The 19,792-nt window shown below is 39.9% G+C and overlaps 1 protein-coding gene across 7 annotated transcripts in view; it reads left to right on the top strand.

The window, feature by feature from the left end:
• The first annotated feature begins 587 nt into the window (after positions 1-587).
• The window catches only part of LOC137032008 (uncharacterized), a 49,171-nt gene continuing 29,966 nt past the window's right edge, over positions 588-19,792 (top strand). For 3 of the 7 annotated variants that reach the window (XM_067403452.1, XM_067403455.1, XM_067403459.1), the window contains exons 1-6: positions 588-695; positions 4,745-4,890; positions 6,999-7,121; positions 9,732-9,761; positions 16,376-16,422; positions 16,503-17,076. In XM_067403452.1, coding sequence (XP_067259553.1) covers positions 4,766-4,890; positions 6,999-7,121; positions 9,732-9,761; positions 16,376-16,422; positions 16,503-17,076 — 899 coding nt within the window. In that variant the 5' untranslated portion in view covers positions 588-695; positions 4,745-4,765. Of the gene's footprint in view, positions 696-3,659; positions 3,819-4,744; positions 4,969-6,998; positions 7,122-9,731; positions 9,762-16,375; positions 16,423-16,502; positions 17,077-19,792 lie in introns of those variants that run through there. The other 4 variants (XM_067403453.1, XM_067403454.1, XM_067403456.1 and 1 more) reach the window with 4 other exon arrangements.

The raw sequence follows: 19,792 nt of genomic DNA, 5'->3' as shown, positions 1-19,792 counted from the left end.
ATTGAGTCTTTCTTGGATTATGTGGAGTTTGTGTTTTTCATTCTCTCAGTTATTAATGGAGTCTTCTGAAATCTAATGTCATTTCTACAGGTGTTTGTGTGTCAGATTCAGAAGTGTGTTCAGTCGTCAGGATCCTCCTATACTCCTGGTCAAGAAGAAAGGCTGAGAGATGATTATGAATCATAAATATCACTGTTGTTATTTGTCTGTTGTTCAAGAATTAAGACACTTGAGGATGAGCATTACAGTGATTTTACCATGGTTAAGATGGTGTTCCTCTGAGTATGTGTGCTTATACTGGTTTAAAGCACTTATAGTGTGATAATGTAAATGTGTTCAGGTTTCTATCCCTACATTATGAGGGCGTCCCAGCTGTCCCATAATTCAAATGGCTAAATAAACAATCAGAGCAAAGGTTTCTGTGAGAGTTTGAGTGTGAAGGATGGAACATGGAACTGTAGCAAGGTAGTGTCACTCACTCCAGTAATCAGCAGGTGGCGCTAAACATCCTTAATAATAGAAACACACTAGAAAACTATAAGAAGAGAGATGGGCGGGGTTTATTTGCTGTTGACGCCTGAGACATCTGCGCATGCGCATTCTGAGGAAACACATGTGTCTCGAAACAGAAAGTATCCTTAGGAAGTCTAAGTTCAGTTCAGAAGTCTTGAAACAGACATAAATATCACATGACGGTAAGTTCATTTATCAGCATATCATGTCATATTATTGAATGTTTTCTCATTCGCGTCACTATCATATTAAACTCGATCTTCAAATATTAACAGTTTATTTGAAGTAAAACTGCAAAAGTTCATCTTCAGGATTGTAACGATATCGAGCTCTAGGGATTCTGCTTTTATTTGAGATTAATCATAGACTCGATCCACAGACCATCAGCTTCAGTGAAAGATCGATTATGACACACTGATGTGTGTTTGATAAAAACTACTCTCCAGTGAGGTGTTATTGTGTTATTTAAAGGATAAATATTAATAATATAACAAGATAAATAATATGCTGGAGAAAACAAGCAAACAATATAAATCATTACAGAAATGCTGATGATTTCCACTACAAAACCATTACAAACCATCAGCTGTTAAAGGGTTAGTTCATCCAAAAATGAAACTTCTGTCATTAATTACTAATCATTTGTCGTTTCACACGTTCATCTTCAGAACACAAATTCAGATATTTTTGATGAAATCTGATGGCTCAGTGAGGCCTCTTTTGTTCAGAAAGCTGCTAAAGACATATTTAAATCAGTCATGTGACTGCAGTGCTTCAACCTTAATGTTATGAAGAAACATGAAAACTTTATTCAACAATCTCTAGTGATGATTTCAAAACACTGCTTCATGAAGCTTCGAATCTTTATGAATCTTTTGTTTTGAATCAGTGGTTTATTATTTTATATTTAATGGTTTCCATTGCAGTTTTGTATGGGTCTTTGTCAGTGTTGGGGAGTAGTTAACTACATGTAGTGGCGCTACTAGTTTAACTACATTCTTCAGTAGCTTGTATATAGTTCAGCTTCTTTTAAAAAAATGTAGCTTTTCCAGTAGTTAACTACATTTTCCAGCAAGAAGCGATGTATCGCGACCAAAGCTACAAGCTACATTCCGATTTGCGTTCTGCGATGCATTAGCACCATCTATTGTTATATCCCTCATCTTGCAGCTTTATCAGTTCATCAGCAGTTCATCAAGAAGAGATCGTCTGATGATTATGTAAAGGACAGGAGTGGGTTCACACTGCACGAATCGATTAGTAAAGGTTACGCTTAATTTATAAACAAATGATTAAAATGCTGTCTGTGTCGAAGACTTCAAGCACATACAGGTGAATAAATAGCCTTTTTAAATGGATCGTCCTGCTTTATTGCAGTCTATGCAAACTATTTTATTACAGTGGTGACCCGCCTTAGTCTAATCTGTTTTATAATGAGCATAAGATCACTAACGCGGTGTTTTGCGTCATTGCGTTGGCAAAGCATCCGTAAACTGAACAGAAAACAAAATCGTGACATAGCTTTGGCGCTCATCGCACGACAAAGGCTGATCTAATAAAATCGCTTTCTCGGTTATAAGAATGTTCATGCGAGAAGCGCATGATTCGCGTCTCAAAGCTTTATCACTGCATGTGTTCTGTGCATCCAATTTAAGTTCCGGTTCGGTTTAAGTGCAGGTCCGGTTCCAGAATCAAATCATTGAGGGTACTTCTGAAATAAATGAGCTATAGTAAAGTGCAAATGTAATGTGTAAACAACGGCTCCACCATAATAAGAATAGCAATGCATAGTGGGACATTTAAGATTTTAAGTCATTTTACAAATAATTGGAATAGAATTATAAAAATATTGATACAAAAATTCTAATATTTTTCTAGTCTGCATTTACATTGCTTATTATTATTTTTATCATTGCATTTTTTTTCAATGTAGCTAGCTACTTTTTGATAGTAACTTGTAGTGTACAGTGGGTACGGAAAGTATTCAGACCCCCTTGAATTTTTCACTCTTTGTTATATTGCAGCCATTTGCTAAAATCATTTAAGTTCATTTTTTCCCTCATTAATGTACACACAGCACCCCATATTGACAGAAAAACACAGAATTGTTGACATTTTTGCAGATTTATTAAAAAAGAAAAACTGAAATATCACATGGTCCTAAGTATTCAGACCCTTTGCTGTGACACTCATATATTTAACTCAGGTGCTGTCCATTTCTTCTGATCATCCTTGAGATGGTTCTACGCCTTCATTTGAGTCCAGCTGTGTTTGATTACACTGATTGGACTTGATTAGGAAAGCCACACACCTGTCTATATAAGACCTTACAGCTCACAGTGCATGTCAGAGCAAATGAGAATCATGAGGTCAAAGGAACTGCCTGAAGAGCTCAGAGACAGAATTGTGGCAAGGCACAGATCTGGCCAAGGTTACAAAAACATTTCTGCTGCACTTAAGGTTCCTAAGAGCACAGTGGCCTCCATAATCCTTAAATGGAAGAAGTTTGGGACGACCAGAACCCTTCCTAGAGCTGGCCGTCCGGCCAAACTGAGCTATCGGGGGAGAAGAGCCTTGGTGAGAGAGGTAAAGAAGAACCCAAAGATCACTGTGGCTGAGCTCCAGACATGCAGTCGGGAGATGGGAGAAAGTTGTAGAAAGTCAACCATCACTGCAGCCCTCCACCAGTCGGGGCTTTATGGCAGAGCGGCCCGACGGAAGCCTCTCCTCAGTGCAAGACACAAGAAAGCCCGCATGGAGTTTGCTAAAAAAACACCTGAAGGACTCAAAGATGGTGAGAAATAAGATTCTCTGGTCTGATGAGACCAAGATAGAACTTTTTGGCCTTAATTCTAAGCGGTATGTGTGGAGAAACCAGGCACTGCTCATCACCTGTCCAATACAGTCCCAACAGTGAAGCATGGTGGTGGCAGCATCATGCTGTGGGGGTGTTTTTCAGCTGCAGGGACAGGACGACTGGTTGCAATCGAGGGAAAGATGAATGCGGCCAAGTACAGGGATATCCTGGACGAAAACCTTCTCCAGAGTGCTCAGGACCTCAGACTGGGCCGAAGGTTTACCTTCCAACAAGACAATGACCCGAAGCACACAGCTAAAATAATGAAGGAGTGGCTTCACAACAACTCCATGACTGTTCTTGAATGGCCCAGCCAGAGCCCTGACTTAAACCCAATTGAGCATCTCTGGAGAGACCTAAAAATGGCTGTCCACCAACGTTTACCATCCAACCTGACAGAACTGGAGAGGATCTGCAAGGAGGAATGGCAGAGGATCCCCAAATCCAGGTGTGAAAAACTTGTTGCATCTTTCCCAAAAAGACTCATGGCTGTATTAGATCAAAAGGGTGCTTCTACTAAATACTGAGCAAAGGGTCTGAATACTTAGGACCATGTGATATTTCAGTTTTTCTTTTTTAATAAATCTACAAAAATGTCAACAATTCTGTGTTTTTCTGTCAATATGGGGTGCTGTGTGTACATTAATGAGGAAAAAATGAACTTAAATGATTTTAGCAAATGGCTGCAATATAACAAAGAGTGAAAAATTTAAGGGGGTCTGAATACTTTCCGTACCCACTGTACCTAACTACTTTTTCAGAAGGGTAGCTTGACTGTAGTTCAACTACTTTAATTTATGAATAGCTTGTAGCTTGTCAAACTACAGTTTCAGAGTAGCTTCCCCAACACTGGTCTTTGTCAGTCACGTGGGTTCATCATGTGTGACGTCACCGAGGGGTCATTTGTACGGTATCCCTATTCAGAGAAGAGATTGAAATCGATAAACTGTTGAAGAATAAGAAAACATGAGACAATATCATACTGAGATAAACTGAACAAATATTCCAGGAGCCTTATTTGGATGAACTGTTATCGATCCAGAACATTTATCCACACGACCAGCCCATAATAACTTGGAGTGCCGACCCCACATTGCTGCATCTATCCTCATTCATGGAAATGAATAAATATTTGGTTAATTATCTGGTTTATGGATTGAGGATATGATCTTCATAAGTGTATATACCTTTGAATTCATAAAATAAAATAAAATAAATTACAAATCACTTACTCTGTGTGTGTGCAACATTTGGTTTGGACACTGATGACTGTATTTCCTCTCTAGAATGTATATAGCAGTGGGATGTGTTTTTATGAAAATTACTAGAATAATTATGTTGTGTTTGGTTTGTTTTCCGTGTTTCCATATGCAGGTCTGAAGTCAGTTTCTCATTATGGAGAACAGAAAGAGCAGTGAGAGATCTTCATCTCCAGAACCCGGCTGTTCGTCTCTGAAGAGTGACGGATCAATGTATAATCCTCCTGAATTCAGTGATAAAGCCGTGACCTCTGACCCCAGGTGAGGCACAGTCAAGAGATGGTCTTATTATTGACAGATACGAGGGACTGTGGCTCTACTATTGGAAAAAGCATTGAGGTAAACTTGGATCCTGGGTGCCTTTAATTTAAAGGGTTAGTTCACCAAAAAATGAAAATAATGTCATTAATTACTCTCCCTCATGTCGTTCCACACCCGTAAGACCTTCGTTCATCTTCAGAACACAAATTAAGATATAATAATAATAATGGATTTTATTTATGAAGCGCTTTTCATTCCAGAGAATCTCAAAGTGCTATATTAATAAGTGCTAATAATATTTTTGTTGAAATCCGATGTAGGGCTGCACGATAATGGTTAAACTGATAATTACAATTATTTTTGCTCAAAATTATAATCAGGATTATTCTATCAAAAAGGGTAATGCAGTTATGGCTATTTTGCAAGTTCTTTACCAACCTACACTTCACCCCAAAGGCCTGTAGGTGGCACACCGACTTCATTTAACCAACTATGATAACTTCGTTGGATGGTAAATCAATGCAAAACATGGTTTGGTGAGCGCTTTGTAATCTGTATTCACATTAGATTTTATATCCCTGGCTGTATATCATTTTCAACTGATTAACATGATGAAAACTGGTAACCTTTAGGAACTTCAAAAGATAAAACGGTGAAACTCATAATATTATTTCCAGTAATTCCAAATGATGTTAATTTTCCCGATTGAATTGTCACATATGTTGCAAAAGTGCATTCTGCAAACAGTACGGTGGAGATCAGTGTTGCATTTGTTGAAATTCATTGCTGAAGGCACGTGTTTGTTTTCAGATCATCAGCGCTGCTTCCGCATTTAAAGGGAGCGCAGAATGCACAAAAGTAAAACACCGGGAAGAAAGTATATCCTTTTAAGGGAAAAGCTCTATTTGGGGGATTTAAGCTCTTTGCATCTGGCAACCACAAGCATATCCCAAAGAAAAACACGTTTTCCGGATCAATAATGAGCGGGCCAATATAGTGACGATTATTTAAAATCAATCGAGAGAAGCAGATATCGTTATCGCGATTAAAATACGATTAATCGTGCAGCCCTAATCCAATGGCTCAGTGAGGCCTGCATTCACAGCAATGACATTTCCTCTCTCAAGATCCATTAATGTACTGAAATCACGTGACTTTGGCGCTCCGAACCGCTGATTCGACACAAAAGATTCATAACGCTCCGAAGCTTCCTGAAGCAGTGTTTTGAAATCGGCCATCACTAAATAAGTCGTTATTTTGTTTTTTTGGCGCACAAAAATATTCTCGTGGCTTTATAATATTAATATTGAACCACTGTACTCACATGAACTGATTTAAATATGTTTTTAGTACATTAATGGATCTTGAGAGAGGAAATGTCATTGCTCAGGGCTCACTGAGCCATCGGATTTCATCAAAAATATCTTAATTTGTGTTCTGAAGATGAACGAAGGTCTTACGAGTGTGGAACGACATGAGGGTGAGTAATTAATGACATAATTTTCATTTTTGGGTGAACTAATGGCTGCGTTTAAGTGAATATATTTATAAATATAAAATTATTTACTATAAAATTAAAAGACATTTCTTTTAAATGTATAGTGCAGCTTTTTAATGAAGCAGCAACATATGATAGACAGAACAGAACAAGATAGACTGTCTTTCATTGCGCAAACGTATTATTAAATTAAGGGCTCCAATACAGAGTGACACAAAGTGCTTATGCACATCCCGTGTGCAGAATGATGCGCTTGAAGAAACATGGAGTCACAGCATTGAAAAATTCAAAGCACAAAGTGAGATGTGCATGTGAAGAACAATTCATATTGCTCTCTACTCCAGTGTTGTGATCTAACAGTCACCCGGGAGAAACGGCAATAAACTCCTGCAAGATGAAGTCCTTTTATGCAAAACCATAGACCTTTGTGTACAGATCAAGTATAATAATAGGAACATTGAAGAGAGATTATTGTGTTGACTGTCGTAACCGAACGCGGCACGCTGTTTGAATGCTGAATGGAGAATGACTGACAGCTGCAGTGGAGGGAAACACTGGAAACACTGGAAAACAGGCAGAACTAAAGGAATAATTATTTCTGTTTTCTCAGTATCTCTAAAAAAAAGAGTCAGGGATCTTCATCTCCAGAACCCGGGTGTTCGTCTCTGAAGAGTGATGGATCAATGTATAATCCTCCTGAATTCAGTGATAAAGCCGTGACCTCTGACCCCAGGTTAGTGCAAGCCTGACATGGGTAATTTAACTGCTTTTATACCACCCCAAAACCCACTGAATGTCCACAGAGAGATGAGATTTGATTTCACCTCAAATCTGCGGACAAAAATTCAGTGATGTAAAGTTGACATTTTTTTTAATATAATTAACTAATATTTAAAGTGAACTTGAATTGTAAGACATTAAAGGGGATCTATCGTGCCTATTATGTCTATCGTAGGAATTATAACACAGCATTGTCTACAAAACCCTGCTTCATGAAAGTGCCAAAGTCACGTGACTCCAGTAAATGAGGCTCCGTTACGTCATAATTGTTTCAAAACTTTTCAAAATTTCAATGGTTCACCCCACAGGAGGCAATCTCTCTCTGAACCAGGTCATCATGAGATCGCCCCCCAGTGATGAACTTTTGAACCATAATCTAGTTTATACCTGATCTCTGATCTGATCTTTATACATTACTAGATGTTTTAAGGAGACATTTGTATTATTAAAAGGAATAATAATCTCTTACTGGCCTGTTCAGCTGAGTCATCTATAGAAGAATCAAAATCATCCCTGAGAATTGAAAGAACACATATTATACAGACACTTAATATTGATAATAAGTTTAGTGTATTTGATCAGTTATACTTTCATTTATATTTCTCAGGGGGCCGAGTGGGGGTGGATAGATTTCCATCAAAGTTGTTTCAAAGCAGCTTCACAGAAAATTCTTATCAAGCTAAAGCTGTTTTTTTAATAAACACTTCCCTTATAAAAATGGTTAATTATCACTTTAGGGGCCACTTAAATTCCCACTGAAAACTGAAGACCTTTAATGTATTCTTGCTGTTCATTTACATGTTTAGTCTATAGGTTTGTGTGTTTGATCTATCCGAACTCGAATAATTTTGATATGCAAGTTTACAGGTCCCATGACATGAAAATTTCACTTTATGAGGTTTTATAACCTTTATAACATTATTATGAGTTCCGCTAGCCTGCTTATGGTCCCCCAGTGGCTAGAAAAGGCGATGGGTGTAAATCGTGCTCTGGGTATTTAGCTTAGCGTTTGAGAAAATGAAAGCTCATATGGCCCAATCTGGAATCTTCCCCATATGTCGTCATCAGGGCAGAGGTGTAAAAACTACTCAAAAATGTTACTCAAGTGAAAGTACAAGTACTGAGTGAAAATTTTACTCAATTAAAAGTAAAAGTATCTGGCCAGAATCATACTTGAGTAAAAGTAAAAAAGTACTACATTAAAATTGTACTTGAGTATTAAAAAAGTAAAAGGAACAGCAAGAATGAAAACTAGAGATTCTTGTTTAAGCTTTTAATCTCTAAAAACATGAAGTGAATGAACCACATACAAAGTTTTATACTCCTTTAGAACTGTTTGTGTTTAATTGTATTTAATTATCAAACCATAAGACTACTACCTAATGCCAGTATGCAACATGCTACTCAAAGCTGCAAAACCTCGGATTTAACTTAAGCAGAAGCTGATTTTCAAAATTGTGAGTGTCAAGCCTAGCTCTTTTGGGCCTAAAAATCAATCCTGCAGTGCCTGAAACACTGGTGTCTGAAACACAGGCCAGATATCCATCCAACTCTTTGCTGGCTTCATGTGTTGTCCCAAGAGGCGACACTCTGATACTTTTTAGGCAACAGTCACTAGATGGCGCTCCGGTAGCGTGGCCGCCATAGAGTGCCCCAGGGATGACGCGTTTTTGTAGGCCAACCCGGAAGTTAGCGGCGCACGGGTTCCCTCGACTGAAAGCCTATGCATTTTTCCCATAGACTTTTGGAAAATCGCAGAAAATAAGCTCTGTGTTTAACAAAGGGTTATGACACTTACACGTTTTGTCAATCAAGATAATCTTCAAGTTTAGTCTATCAAGTTAACACAACATTTATAGATTTTGAAGCCTAAATAAAGTGGTCAGATATAAAAGGCTAACAGTAGGCTATAAACGGACTACAGCACACCATGGTCGCGGATCAACGTCGTCACCACCAAGCGTCCTCAAACTGCATTTAAAAAACAACTTTATTTACAAACATGCTCTCTGATTATGATCTGCGCTGTTTATGAATACTTATCCACTTTTTCATGAGAAATGCTGTCCAAATGTCCCGTTTTTAATGATGACGTCTAAAGGAAGTAATCTCTTTTAGCAACTTGTTAGCAACCGCCGATTTTAAGACACAGTAAAAGTTTTAAAAAAATCACAAGTGGGTTATAACTGGTGTGTTTTATGTCATAGATCAAAACGTGAAAGTATTTAGAGGCTTTGTTAACCACAGACCTTATTTCAGGCGATTTAGCAAAAACCCATTCAAAAAGCCCATAGACTTTAGGGCGATGGAACCGGAAGTCCTAAAATGCTAACTCGCTTCTGGGTTTTGCCTACAAAAACGCGTCATCCCTGGGGCACTCTATTATGGGGTGAAAATACTAACTGGAGCATTGAATCCTTCACATCTTACGCACCCAAAATCGGTGAATTTCACTGCCAAATCAGAAGTGCAATAGAACAGTTTTTTTTAAATTAAGTCACCAGTAAATTGTATGATCCTACAGTAAATGTTGTATTGTCTTATATATGTTTTATTTTACCAGTTGTGGAATCCAACCATTCATCCATCTGAGGTAACGTAGTTAGCCTACTTTATTGAGTGTTTCCATTTTATGAAACTTTACACATTTATTAATAGTAAATTAATAATTAATACATTTAAGATCATCATATTTACAGCAATCAGTATATTTCAGACCTAATGGAGTAATAGTAATAATATCTAGGTCTGAATTAAAATAAGTTATATTGTACGTTTTAATGGATCACGCTACAAACATAATGATCTTATAATACATGATGCATTGCTGTGTCCGTTATTGCATAATTCCCACTTTTGGACACTTTTGCTTCAATGAACATTAGACAACACTGCAAAATCAAGCTGTTATATTCATATATTTATTGTCCAACATTCACAATTTTTCTGATGCATGTCATAATTTAATTTCATATGTCGGTATTAATTCAGTGTTTATAAGTCTAATACTAATACTAGATCTTTTAAAGAGTTTTAACCCAAACTGACTGAGAGCAAAAAGGTTTTGTGAAAAAAGTTTTTTTTTTTTTGTTACAAAGCAGCTGATATTGCCATAGAAACTAGTGGACTGCCAAGTCGCCTTCACCCCAAAATGGCGGAAATGCAAGGCCGCTGCTGGCGCAGGTGTTGCAATGGAACATTCTGTTGAGTGTCGCTTCTTGTTAGTGTATATTCTTTGAGGTCAAGGTGCTGTGCATTGTGGTAATTGATGTGACATGACATCACTTCCAAAGGACCAATGAACATGTCTGACCAATTTCATGGAATGTGAAAATGAATCTCATTGAATAAATAACCTTTAAATTAAACTGGTCATCAACGCAATTCAATTGGTTTGGTAATAGCAAAAGAAAATTGAATGAAGTGATCTCCAAAAGATAAGTACTTTTTGACTGTAAATAAAATTGTAAGGAGTAAAAAGTACTCTTTTTTTCTCAAAAAATGTAATCAAGTAAAAGTAAAAGTATTGATTTTTAAATGTACTCAAGTAAAGTAAAAATCCCCAAAAATAATACTTAAGTACAGTAATCAAGTAAAATTACTCAAGTACTTTACACCTCTGCATCAGGGGAAAGGTTACCTCCCCTTTCTCTGCTTTGCCCGCCCATGAGAAAATGAGCTACTACAGTGAGATTCGAGCACGATATTTTTTTTTTCCTCGAGAGACACATCATGGCTGGTAAACGAGCGAATCATGGCAGTTGCTCAGTGTTTGGATGTACAAATGAACACCTTAGTATTTTTTAGTTCCTTCATCCGAGCCTATGAAGAAACAGTGGGTTAATTTTATTTTCTCTGGTAATGCGCCAATACAATTTCACCGACGACAGTTTCCTCAACGTGGGCCAATACAGCCCAGTTACTGTCGCTAATGTAAAGGTAGACAGCATCAAGTGTGTGTGTGTGTGTGTGTGTGTGTGTGTGTGTGAATGCACACACTGTAACGCGAGTGTTGTACATTTCTTTGTTGTTTGGATAACCGTTCTGCTGTTGGCGCACGCGATATCCACATTTCCAGATTGCAGAGCCGATGTAATTGTAATAAGAAAGACTGTAAAAACCTTTAACCCTTTAAAGCGCATTGTTGCAGAATTACAACATCACTTTCAACAATTAAAAAAAAAAAGGCCTGCAAATTTTTTTTTTTCTCTCAAGACCACATTTACATAGTTAATGGGTTCTATTGTTTGTCCTCACAATGCTATTGGATATAAGAAGTACCTGCAGATTTCGCGTCAAGCTCATCTCCTTTTTTTTACATGACTGGATTTGTCAAGATTCAAGTAAGTAAAATTCATTACACATTTCTTTTGTGTTTACTACAATGTCTAGAACACAGATATATTTAGTTATTTTGGAAAACATTAATTAAATTTGATTTAGAGATTAAGTCGGTGTTGTAATTCTACAACGTTGGGTCAGAGTGGTAGTCAAAATAGCCTGTGCTCCTACACATTACATAAGGACACTGCACTTCTCACATGGTCATGAATAGAAATTTAAACTGAGATTTGAAATTACTTAGTTACTTAGTACTTAGTTTAGCTTTTACCATAATTTTATACCATAAGTGTTTTTTAACTTCTAAATGATCCTGAGATATTTTTTTATGAGTATTGCCTTAGTAGCAGTTTATAGCATTAGGAGCTCTGAATGATTTTGGGGGGGGATACCTGTTGCATTGTTCAGAGACAGGTGTGAATGGTCTTGAACATGAACCTGTAAGTGCTCTGGGGGGATGCATGTGTTCCTTTAGTATGATAAGTAGAGAGCATAATAGGCCAGACAGACAGTATTGTTTGAATGTAGTAGTGGAATTTTGATTAGGATATGCATTGAAATTATAATACTTTGATGGATAATATACTTAGATCTCTACCCTCGACACATGGTCTAACACCCTGTCTATTCTTTCAGTTTATCTACAATATAAGACCTTTGTATTATTCACTTATTTTTTTTTTTTTTACTTTTTCCATTTCAGAATGCCAAGATGTCATTGGAATACCCCCCACTGGATGTATGCAACGACATGACTGCACATTTCCCAGTAAAGAAGAGAGGACGCTGCAGACACTGCAATAATGGATACACAAATACACTGTAGCAAGTGCAATGTTCGCCTGTGCTTCTCAGATGAAAAGAACTTAGGGACTGTCTTAGGGACTAAAAAATGCAAAACACAGACTTCATTCAAACCGCATTGAAAGTGATAGAAGAAAAAGTTTTGTAAATACAATTTTTTTTCAATATTTTTATTAATAAATGCTTATTCATAAAAATATGATTGTTGTGTGATTATTACTCATGATATATACTGTTTTGGGGCAAAGTAAGTAATCAACCATGCAAATGAATGCTTAAATGCTCTGTATATCTGTTCAGACAAAGTGAGTACAAATACAGAAATTCTGCTCCTAACTAGGCCCAGCATTGCAATATTACAACATTTCCCTAAAAACTTACTAAAAAGTAAAAAATATGAAAAATCTTTCATTTCTACATCAGAGGCCTCCTAAAACAATATCTGAGAGGTCAAAAAAAAAATTCTAATTTTTTTCTACATTTGTGTTTTACAGGGTTAAGATATTATGTGTAAACACATAAATGATGTTGGCATGGTAGCACATTTTCCACAACGGCACCTATCCGAAAAGGTATTTGTAATAATGGCAGAGGTCTGACTAATTTAGTGGCACTGGTTAGTGTCTATAGCTGATAATTATATATAAAATATATATACGATAGCAAATCAGAGCAACATGAAAAGCCGACAACATAGGCTAGCATTAGCTACATGATAATAACTGTAACAGCATACATAAACAAACTAAAGTACCGAATCCAGACACAATGTTTTAAACTAACCAATTGGAGACGTCCTGCTGTAACCGCTGAGTTGCAACTTCTTCAATCCGGTGCTTCTCCATCCGGATCAGATTTTTTGGTCAAACTGAAAAGCTTGAACAACTGCGTGTCTACGAGCCATTGCGGTACATCCACTGTCAACATTAGCGCATGGTAAACTGGTTAAGGCCACACCCACCCTTCACCTTGCCCTGCCTCTCTCCTCATTAGCATTTAAAGCTACAGACCCAGAAATAGCGCGTCGTGAGGAAAGCTCATTGTTGGACTGGCTTGTAGTGGCTGCAATTCTGCACCAAGGCTGAATTTCAGGAAAGAAACTTCAGATACAGTACTAGGGACCACTTAGGCCTATATAAAAGCATCCAAAAAGTAGCATGTCATGGGACCTTTAAACAGATGTGTTTTTAGTCTAGATTTAAACTAACAGAGTGTGTCTGCTTCCCGAACAATGCTACGAAGATTGTTCCAGAGTTTAGGTGCCAAATAGGAGAAGGATTTACCACCTGCGGTTGATTTTGATATTCTAGGTATTATCAGCTGGCCTGAATTCTGAGATCGCAATAGACATGAAGGACTATAATGCTTTAAGAGCTCGCTCAGGTACTGGGGAGCTAAACCATTTAGTTGTACTTCTCAGAAAGAGTGTTATAAATTAATCTTAAACACTGATTCCTTAAATTGTCAATTTTTGCAAGGCTAAACAAAGAGGTTTTGCTTTCTTATCCAAACAATCTCCATGACATGGTGATAACACTACAATTAATTCACTATACTGAAACCTCATCTTCTTTTTTTGCTTGTGCCTTTTGCTAATATTTCACATTGTGACGTAGATGTTTGTGGAAGTTATATCTGGATTGGATTGAGGCATTTTCTTTAAGAGCTGCTCTCCAGGCAAAATTATATACCAGTTATCACTGTAAAGCTGCTTTGACACAATCTGCATTGTAAAAAGCGCTATATAAATAAAGGTGACTTGACTTGACTGATAGAAACAATACCACTGTCACATGTGTCATGTTTTCTGTGACCTAATTTTCCCCATTCTGTTTGATTAGTTATTTGATTTACCTGTGTCCCTGCCACGGAGAAAGTGCCAGCGAGCCCTGCTGAGCGCATTATGATGTCTGACCAGGTGCGCAAGTCGGCAACAACGCCCATCCCCGAGGGAGTTTTAGTGGAGCTTGAGGGCTCAGAAGGAAGCCCCGCCCACACTCCCGCCACTGCGTGTGAGTGCAATATGGACACTGGGAGACAATTTGGCTATTTTGAGGATTTAATAGACTGGTTTACCAAGGATATTTCTGCAGACATGTCTTTCACCCCTGTATCTTCAGCGCCCACTGTATCTCCTGTGCTTCAAGTATCTCTAGTAACCTCTGTATCTCCTGAGCTCCAAGTATCTCCAGCAACCACTGTATCTCCTGTGCTCCAAGTATATCCAGTGACCACTGTATCTCCTATGCTTCAAGTATCTCCAGCGACCACTGTATCTCCTATGCTTCAAGTATCTTCAGTGACCACTGTTATCTCCTGTGCTTCAAGTATCTCTAGTGACCCCTGTATCTCCAGCGACCACTGTATCTCCTATGCTTCAAGTATCTCCAGCGACCACTGTATCTCCTATGCTTCAAGTATCTCCAGCGACCACTGTATCTCCTATGCTTCAAGTATCTCCAGTGACCACTGTTATCTCCTGTGCTTCAAGTATCTCTAGTGACCCCTGTATCTCCAGTGACCACTGTTATCTCCTGTGCTTCAAGTATCTCTAGTGACCCCTGTATCTCCAGCGACCACTGTATCTCCTGTGCTTCAAGTATCTCCAGCGACCCGTGTATCTCCTGTGCTTCAAGCATTTCCAGTGACCCCTGTATCTCCTGTGCTTCAAGTATCTCCAGTGACCCCTGTATCTCCAGCGACCACTGTATCTCCTGTGCTTCAAGTATTTCCAGTGACCCCTGTATCTCCTGTGCTTCGAGTATCTCCAGTGACCTCTGTATCTCCTGTACCCCACATATCTCCAGCACCTCTTATGTCTGCAGATTCCCCACCCAGCCTCCCTTTCCCCCCTCCTCTATTTGACCAGCCTGTTTCTATAGCTGCTACTCCTCTGGTTCCTCCTCGCAGTACTGCGGAATCCTCATGGGGCTTCCAGTCTCCAGGCTGGCTTTGGCGCGAGGATCTCCTGTGTTCTTCTCCAGCCACAGAAACCCAGACTTCAACTGGGTCCTTTGATCCGTCAGTTTCGCCTTGGCTCATTGCGCTCTCAGTTCCACTGTGGCACGTCATCCCACCCGCTCTACCAGGCTTCCTCGTCTCACCGGCTGTGTCTTGGTCAGGCATTACCCTGGTACCACCTCGTGATTTCTGGCTGCACTTCTGCCTTCCAATCCTTCTGGCTCCACCGGGCTCCGCCTTCCCTCCAGCTCCTCCATTATCCTTGGTCGCACTGGCTCCACAGCGATCTTTCATATCCCCATCTCCGCCTCTATCTCATGAGCTGTCAGCTCCACCTTGGCCCTCCGGACCTTCAGTGCCACCCAGGCTCCGTGTCTCTTCGGCTCCGTCTGGTTCTCCACCACGGCTGGCAGCGTCGCAGGAGAAAGCACCCCTGGCTCATTCCACCAAGTCTCCTCCATGACTTCTCCCTCCTGTGCCACCGCCAAGGAACATCTTGCTGACTGTGGCATGGGTCATCATCTGGCTCCCTCTGCTCCTGGCAGTCCCCTGGCTCCTCCCACCCTCCACTCCCCCTTGGACTTTTTTTGTTTTGCTGTGGACTTTAGTTGTTCCTGATATATATATATATATATATATATATATATATATATATATATATATATATATACCTTGTGTTCTTCATTCCTTGTCTGTTCTTGTTTATGTTAAATGTGTATTTTGAATTTTCTTCCTATAATTAAATACTACTCCTCGTATTCGCCTTTATCCTTGTGCCTTTTTGATACACATGTCACGTAACAACCACAAAAGATGCTGCATCAGGAGCTTCTCTCCTGTGATCATCCTAAATTACACAAAGATCAGCAGTTGTGCTTGATAACATGCACATTCTGTCACTATTAATTCACCCTGAATATATTATGTTCCACAGAAGAAAGTAAGTCATACAGGTTTGGAACAACATCTGACTAAATGATCGATCATATTTGTTCACATCTGAACTAAGTTTGTGTCACAGAACAGTTTGTGTGTGTGTTTCTTGTTCCTTTTTGTCTGACCTTTAGAAAATGATTCATGAATTATGTTTGTGTTTTATAGTGGGGATCATTGTGGAGAGTTCAGAATTACAGCAGAACTACACAAATGTAGGTCTACACACAATCATTTAGTGATTTGACGCTGATTTGTCTCATTTAGTGAAATGTTTCTCTCTTCTTTTGTTCAGATGCCTGTGATCTCACACTGGATCCAAACACAGCATACACTCGTCTCATTCTGTCTGAGGAGAACAGGAAGATCACATATGTGGAAGATCATCAGCCGTATCCTGATCATCCAGAGAGATTTGATGATGTTTCTCAGGTTCTGTGTGGAGAGAGTCTGACTGAACGCTGTTACTGGGAGGCTGAATGGAGTGGACGTGCTCGTATAGCAGTGGCCTATAAAGGAATCAGTAGGAAAGGATTGATTGAAGACTGTATATTTGGATACAATGACAAATCCTGGAGTCTGGACTGTTTTGATGACAGATTCACTGTCTGTCACAATAAGAACAGCACTACGATACATTTTGTCCGTTCATCCTCTAAGAGAGTAGGAGTGTATGTGGACGTGTCAGCCAGGACTCTGTCCTTCTACAGCGTCTCTGACACACACACACTCACACACCTACTCACACTAAACCCCACATTCATTGAACCCCTCTATGCTGGATTTGCAGTTTATCATAACTCCTCCATGTCTCTGTGTGACATTAAACAACCTCCTGTGAGAAACATCAGTGATACACACACAACCGGGTGAGTGAAATATACTGTGTCTTAGTGAAGGATTTTTCCAGACTGTGATTAATAGTTCAATCCTCTGTTCTTCATTCATCACTAAACACTAGAATGCATGATATTAGATTTTTTGCTGATACCTGATATGCCCATACTGATAGTCAGCATATTTTGGCCGATAGCAGATGCCAATACTGATGCGGGGCCACTGAAGGGGCTGTAGCTTATTACGGAGCAGAAAGAGAAAAAACTGCACATTCAACAGGCTGTTGAAGAGAACTTTTAGTGTGAGAAAGAATATATAAAAAAGCATTACTTAGCATGCGTTTGTTTGTTCCTATCATTAAATACTACTCCTCCTGTTCGCCTTCGTCCTTGTGCCTTATTGACTCACATGTCACGTAACAGAAGAATGCACCAACACAGTTTATATTGAGCCATTTTCTTTAGTTTAATTATTTTGTTCGTCACCATGGACCCTGCGGTTTCCCTATTATGCCTGGAGCAGAAGGACTGCTCCCTGGAGTTACACACCATGGACTTTTTGGAGTTGGTGTGCCTCACACACTATCCTGACCGATCTTTCGATTGAAGGCCATGTTACTAGCATCTGTAAAACTGCATTCTTCCATCTTAAAAATATATCTAAACTACGACATATGCTCTCAATGAAGAATGCAGAACAGTTAGTTCATGCGTTCATGACCTCGAGGCTAGATTACTGTAACGCTCTACTGGGTGGTTGTTCCTCCCGCTTGATAAATAAACTACAGCTCGTACAAAATGCAGCAGCTAGAGTTCTTACTAGAACTAGGAAGTATGACCATATTAGCCCAGTTCTGTCAACACTGCATTGGCTTCCTGTTAAACATCGTATAGATTTTAAAATCTTGCTAATTACTTACAAAGCACTAAATGGTTTAGGTCCCCAGTACCTAAGCGAGCTCTTAATGCATTATAGTCCTTCATGTCTATTGCAATCTCAGAATTCAGGCCAGCTGATAATACCTAGAATATCAAAATCAACTGCAGGCGGTAGATCCTTCTCCTATTTGGCACCTAAACTCTGGAACAATCTTCCTAGCATTGTTCGGGAAGCAGACACACTCTGTCAGTTTAAATCTAGACTAAAAACGCATCTCTTTAACCTGGCATACACGTAACACATTATCAATTTATATTTTCAAATCCGTTAAAGGATTATTAGGCTGCATAAATTAGGTCAGCCGGAACCGGGAACACTTCCTATAACACCAGATGTACTTGTTACATCAGAAGAAGAATGGCATCTACGCTAATATTAGTCTTTCTTTTTATTACGAGGTTTTCCGTAGTCAACTGGATCCGGGCCATATCTAGGTGAGATCGAGGACCGGCGCCCTGACACGACCACAACGCAGCCCTGAAGTATCAGCAGAGATCGAGTCAACTTGATCATCCATTGTGAAGACATCATCAACACGACAGCCAGTGCCACAGTTCCTCAACAAACCGTCCATACCGGCGTGATGAATACGATCCTCAACTGGATGGAACTGAAATAAATACCTTGAATGTTGCAATCCTATCAGACTTATAGATAGTAATCTGAATCTTAACAAAGCACTGTTCGCCAGAGGAGAACTGGCCCCCCGACTAAGCCTGGTTTCTCCCAAGGTATTTTTCTCTCCATTTTAACAACTATTTGCCACTTTGCCACCTGATGTCACCTGTTGGAGTTTGGGTTCCTTGCCGCTGTCGCCTTTGGCTTGCTTAGTTGGGGACACTTGACATTTGACTTGACATTTGACATTCAACAATGCTTTGATCTGCCTGCATTGACACTATTGTTTAACAGCTGCTGTGCAGCCAAAAATATGTGCCAGTTATCAATGTAAAGCTGCTTTGAACCAATCTGCATTGTAAAAAGTGCTATATAAATAAAGGTGACTTGACTTGACAGAGCCTATCAGCACCGCTCCACCTAACCCAGCTCCCAGTCAGCTTACGCCCAGCCAGACGGAGCTAAAGCCTGATTCCACCGCAGACACAGAGAGTGCGCCTGCCACGGAGACAGTGCCTGCGAGCCCTGCTGAGCCGTGTTTCACCCCCGAGCCAGAGCCTGTTATGATGTCTGATCAGGTGCGTGACAACAACAACGCCCATCCCCAAGGGAGTTTTAGTGGAGCCTGAGACTGCTGTGCAGCCAGTGCGACCGAGGATTACGGAGGAGCTGGAGGGAAAGCATCACCCTGGTTCCACCTCGGGATTTCTGGCTGCTGGCTACATCTCTGCCTTCTAATCCTTCCGGCTCCACCGGGCTCTGCCTTCTCTCCAGCTCCTCCGTAATCCTCGGTCGCACTGGCTCCACAGCGGTCTTCCGTATCCCCATATCCATGAGCTGTCAGCTCCACCTTGGCCCTCTGGACCTTCAGTGTCACCCAGGCTCTGTGTCTCTTCGGCTCCATCTGGTTCTCCACCACGGCTGGCAGCATCGCAGGAGAAAGCACCCCTGACTCGTTTCACCAAGTCTCCTCCATGGCTCCTCCCTCCTGCGCCGCCGCCAAGGAACATCTTGCTGACTGTGACTGTGGCCTGGGTCATCATTCGTCTCCCTCTGCTCCTGGCTGTCCTCTGGCTCCTCCCACCCTCCACTCCCCCTTGGACTTTTGTTCTTCTCCTCTTTGCCCCAAAAGATGCTGCATCAGGAGCTTCTGTCCTGTGATCATCGCACATTACACAAAGATCAGCAGTT

The sequence above is a fragment of the Chanodichthys erythropterus genome, chromosome 12 (genome assembly GCF_024489055.1).
Source record: "Chanodichthys erythropterus isolate Z2021 chromosome 12, ASM2448905v1, whole genome shotgun sequence".
Lineage (NCBI taxonomy): Eukaryota > Metazoa > Chordata > Actinopteri > Cypriniformes > Xenocyprididae > Chanodichthys > Chanodichthys erythropterus.
Note: the sequence above shows the minus strand (reverse complement) of the source record. Positions and strands in the feature narration are given on the sequence as shown.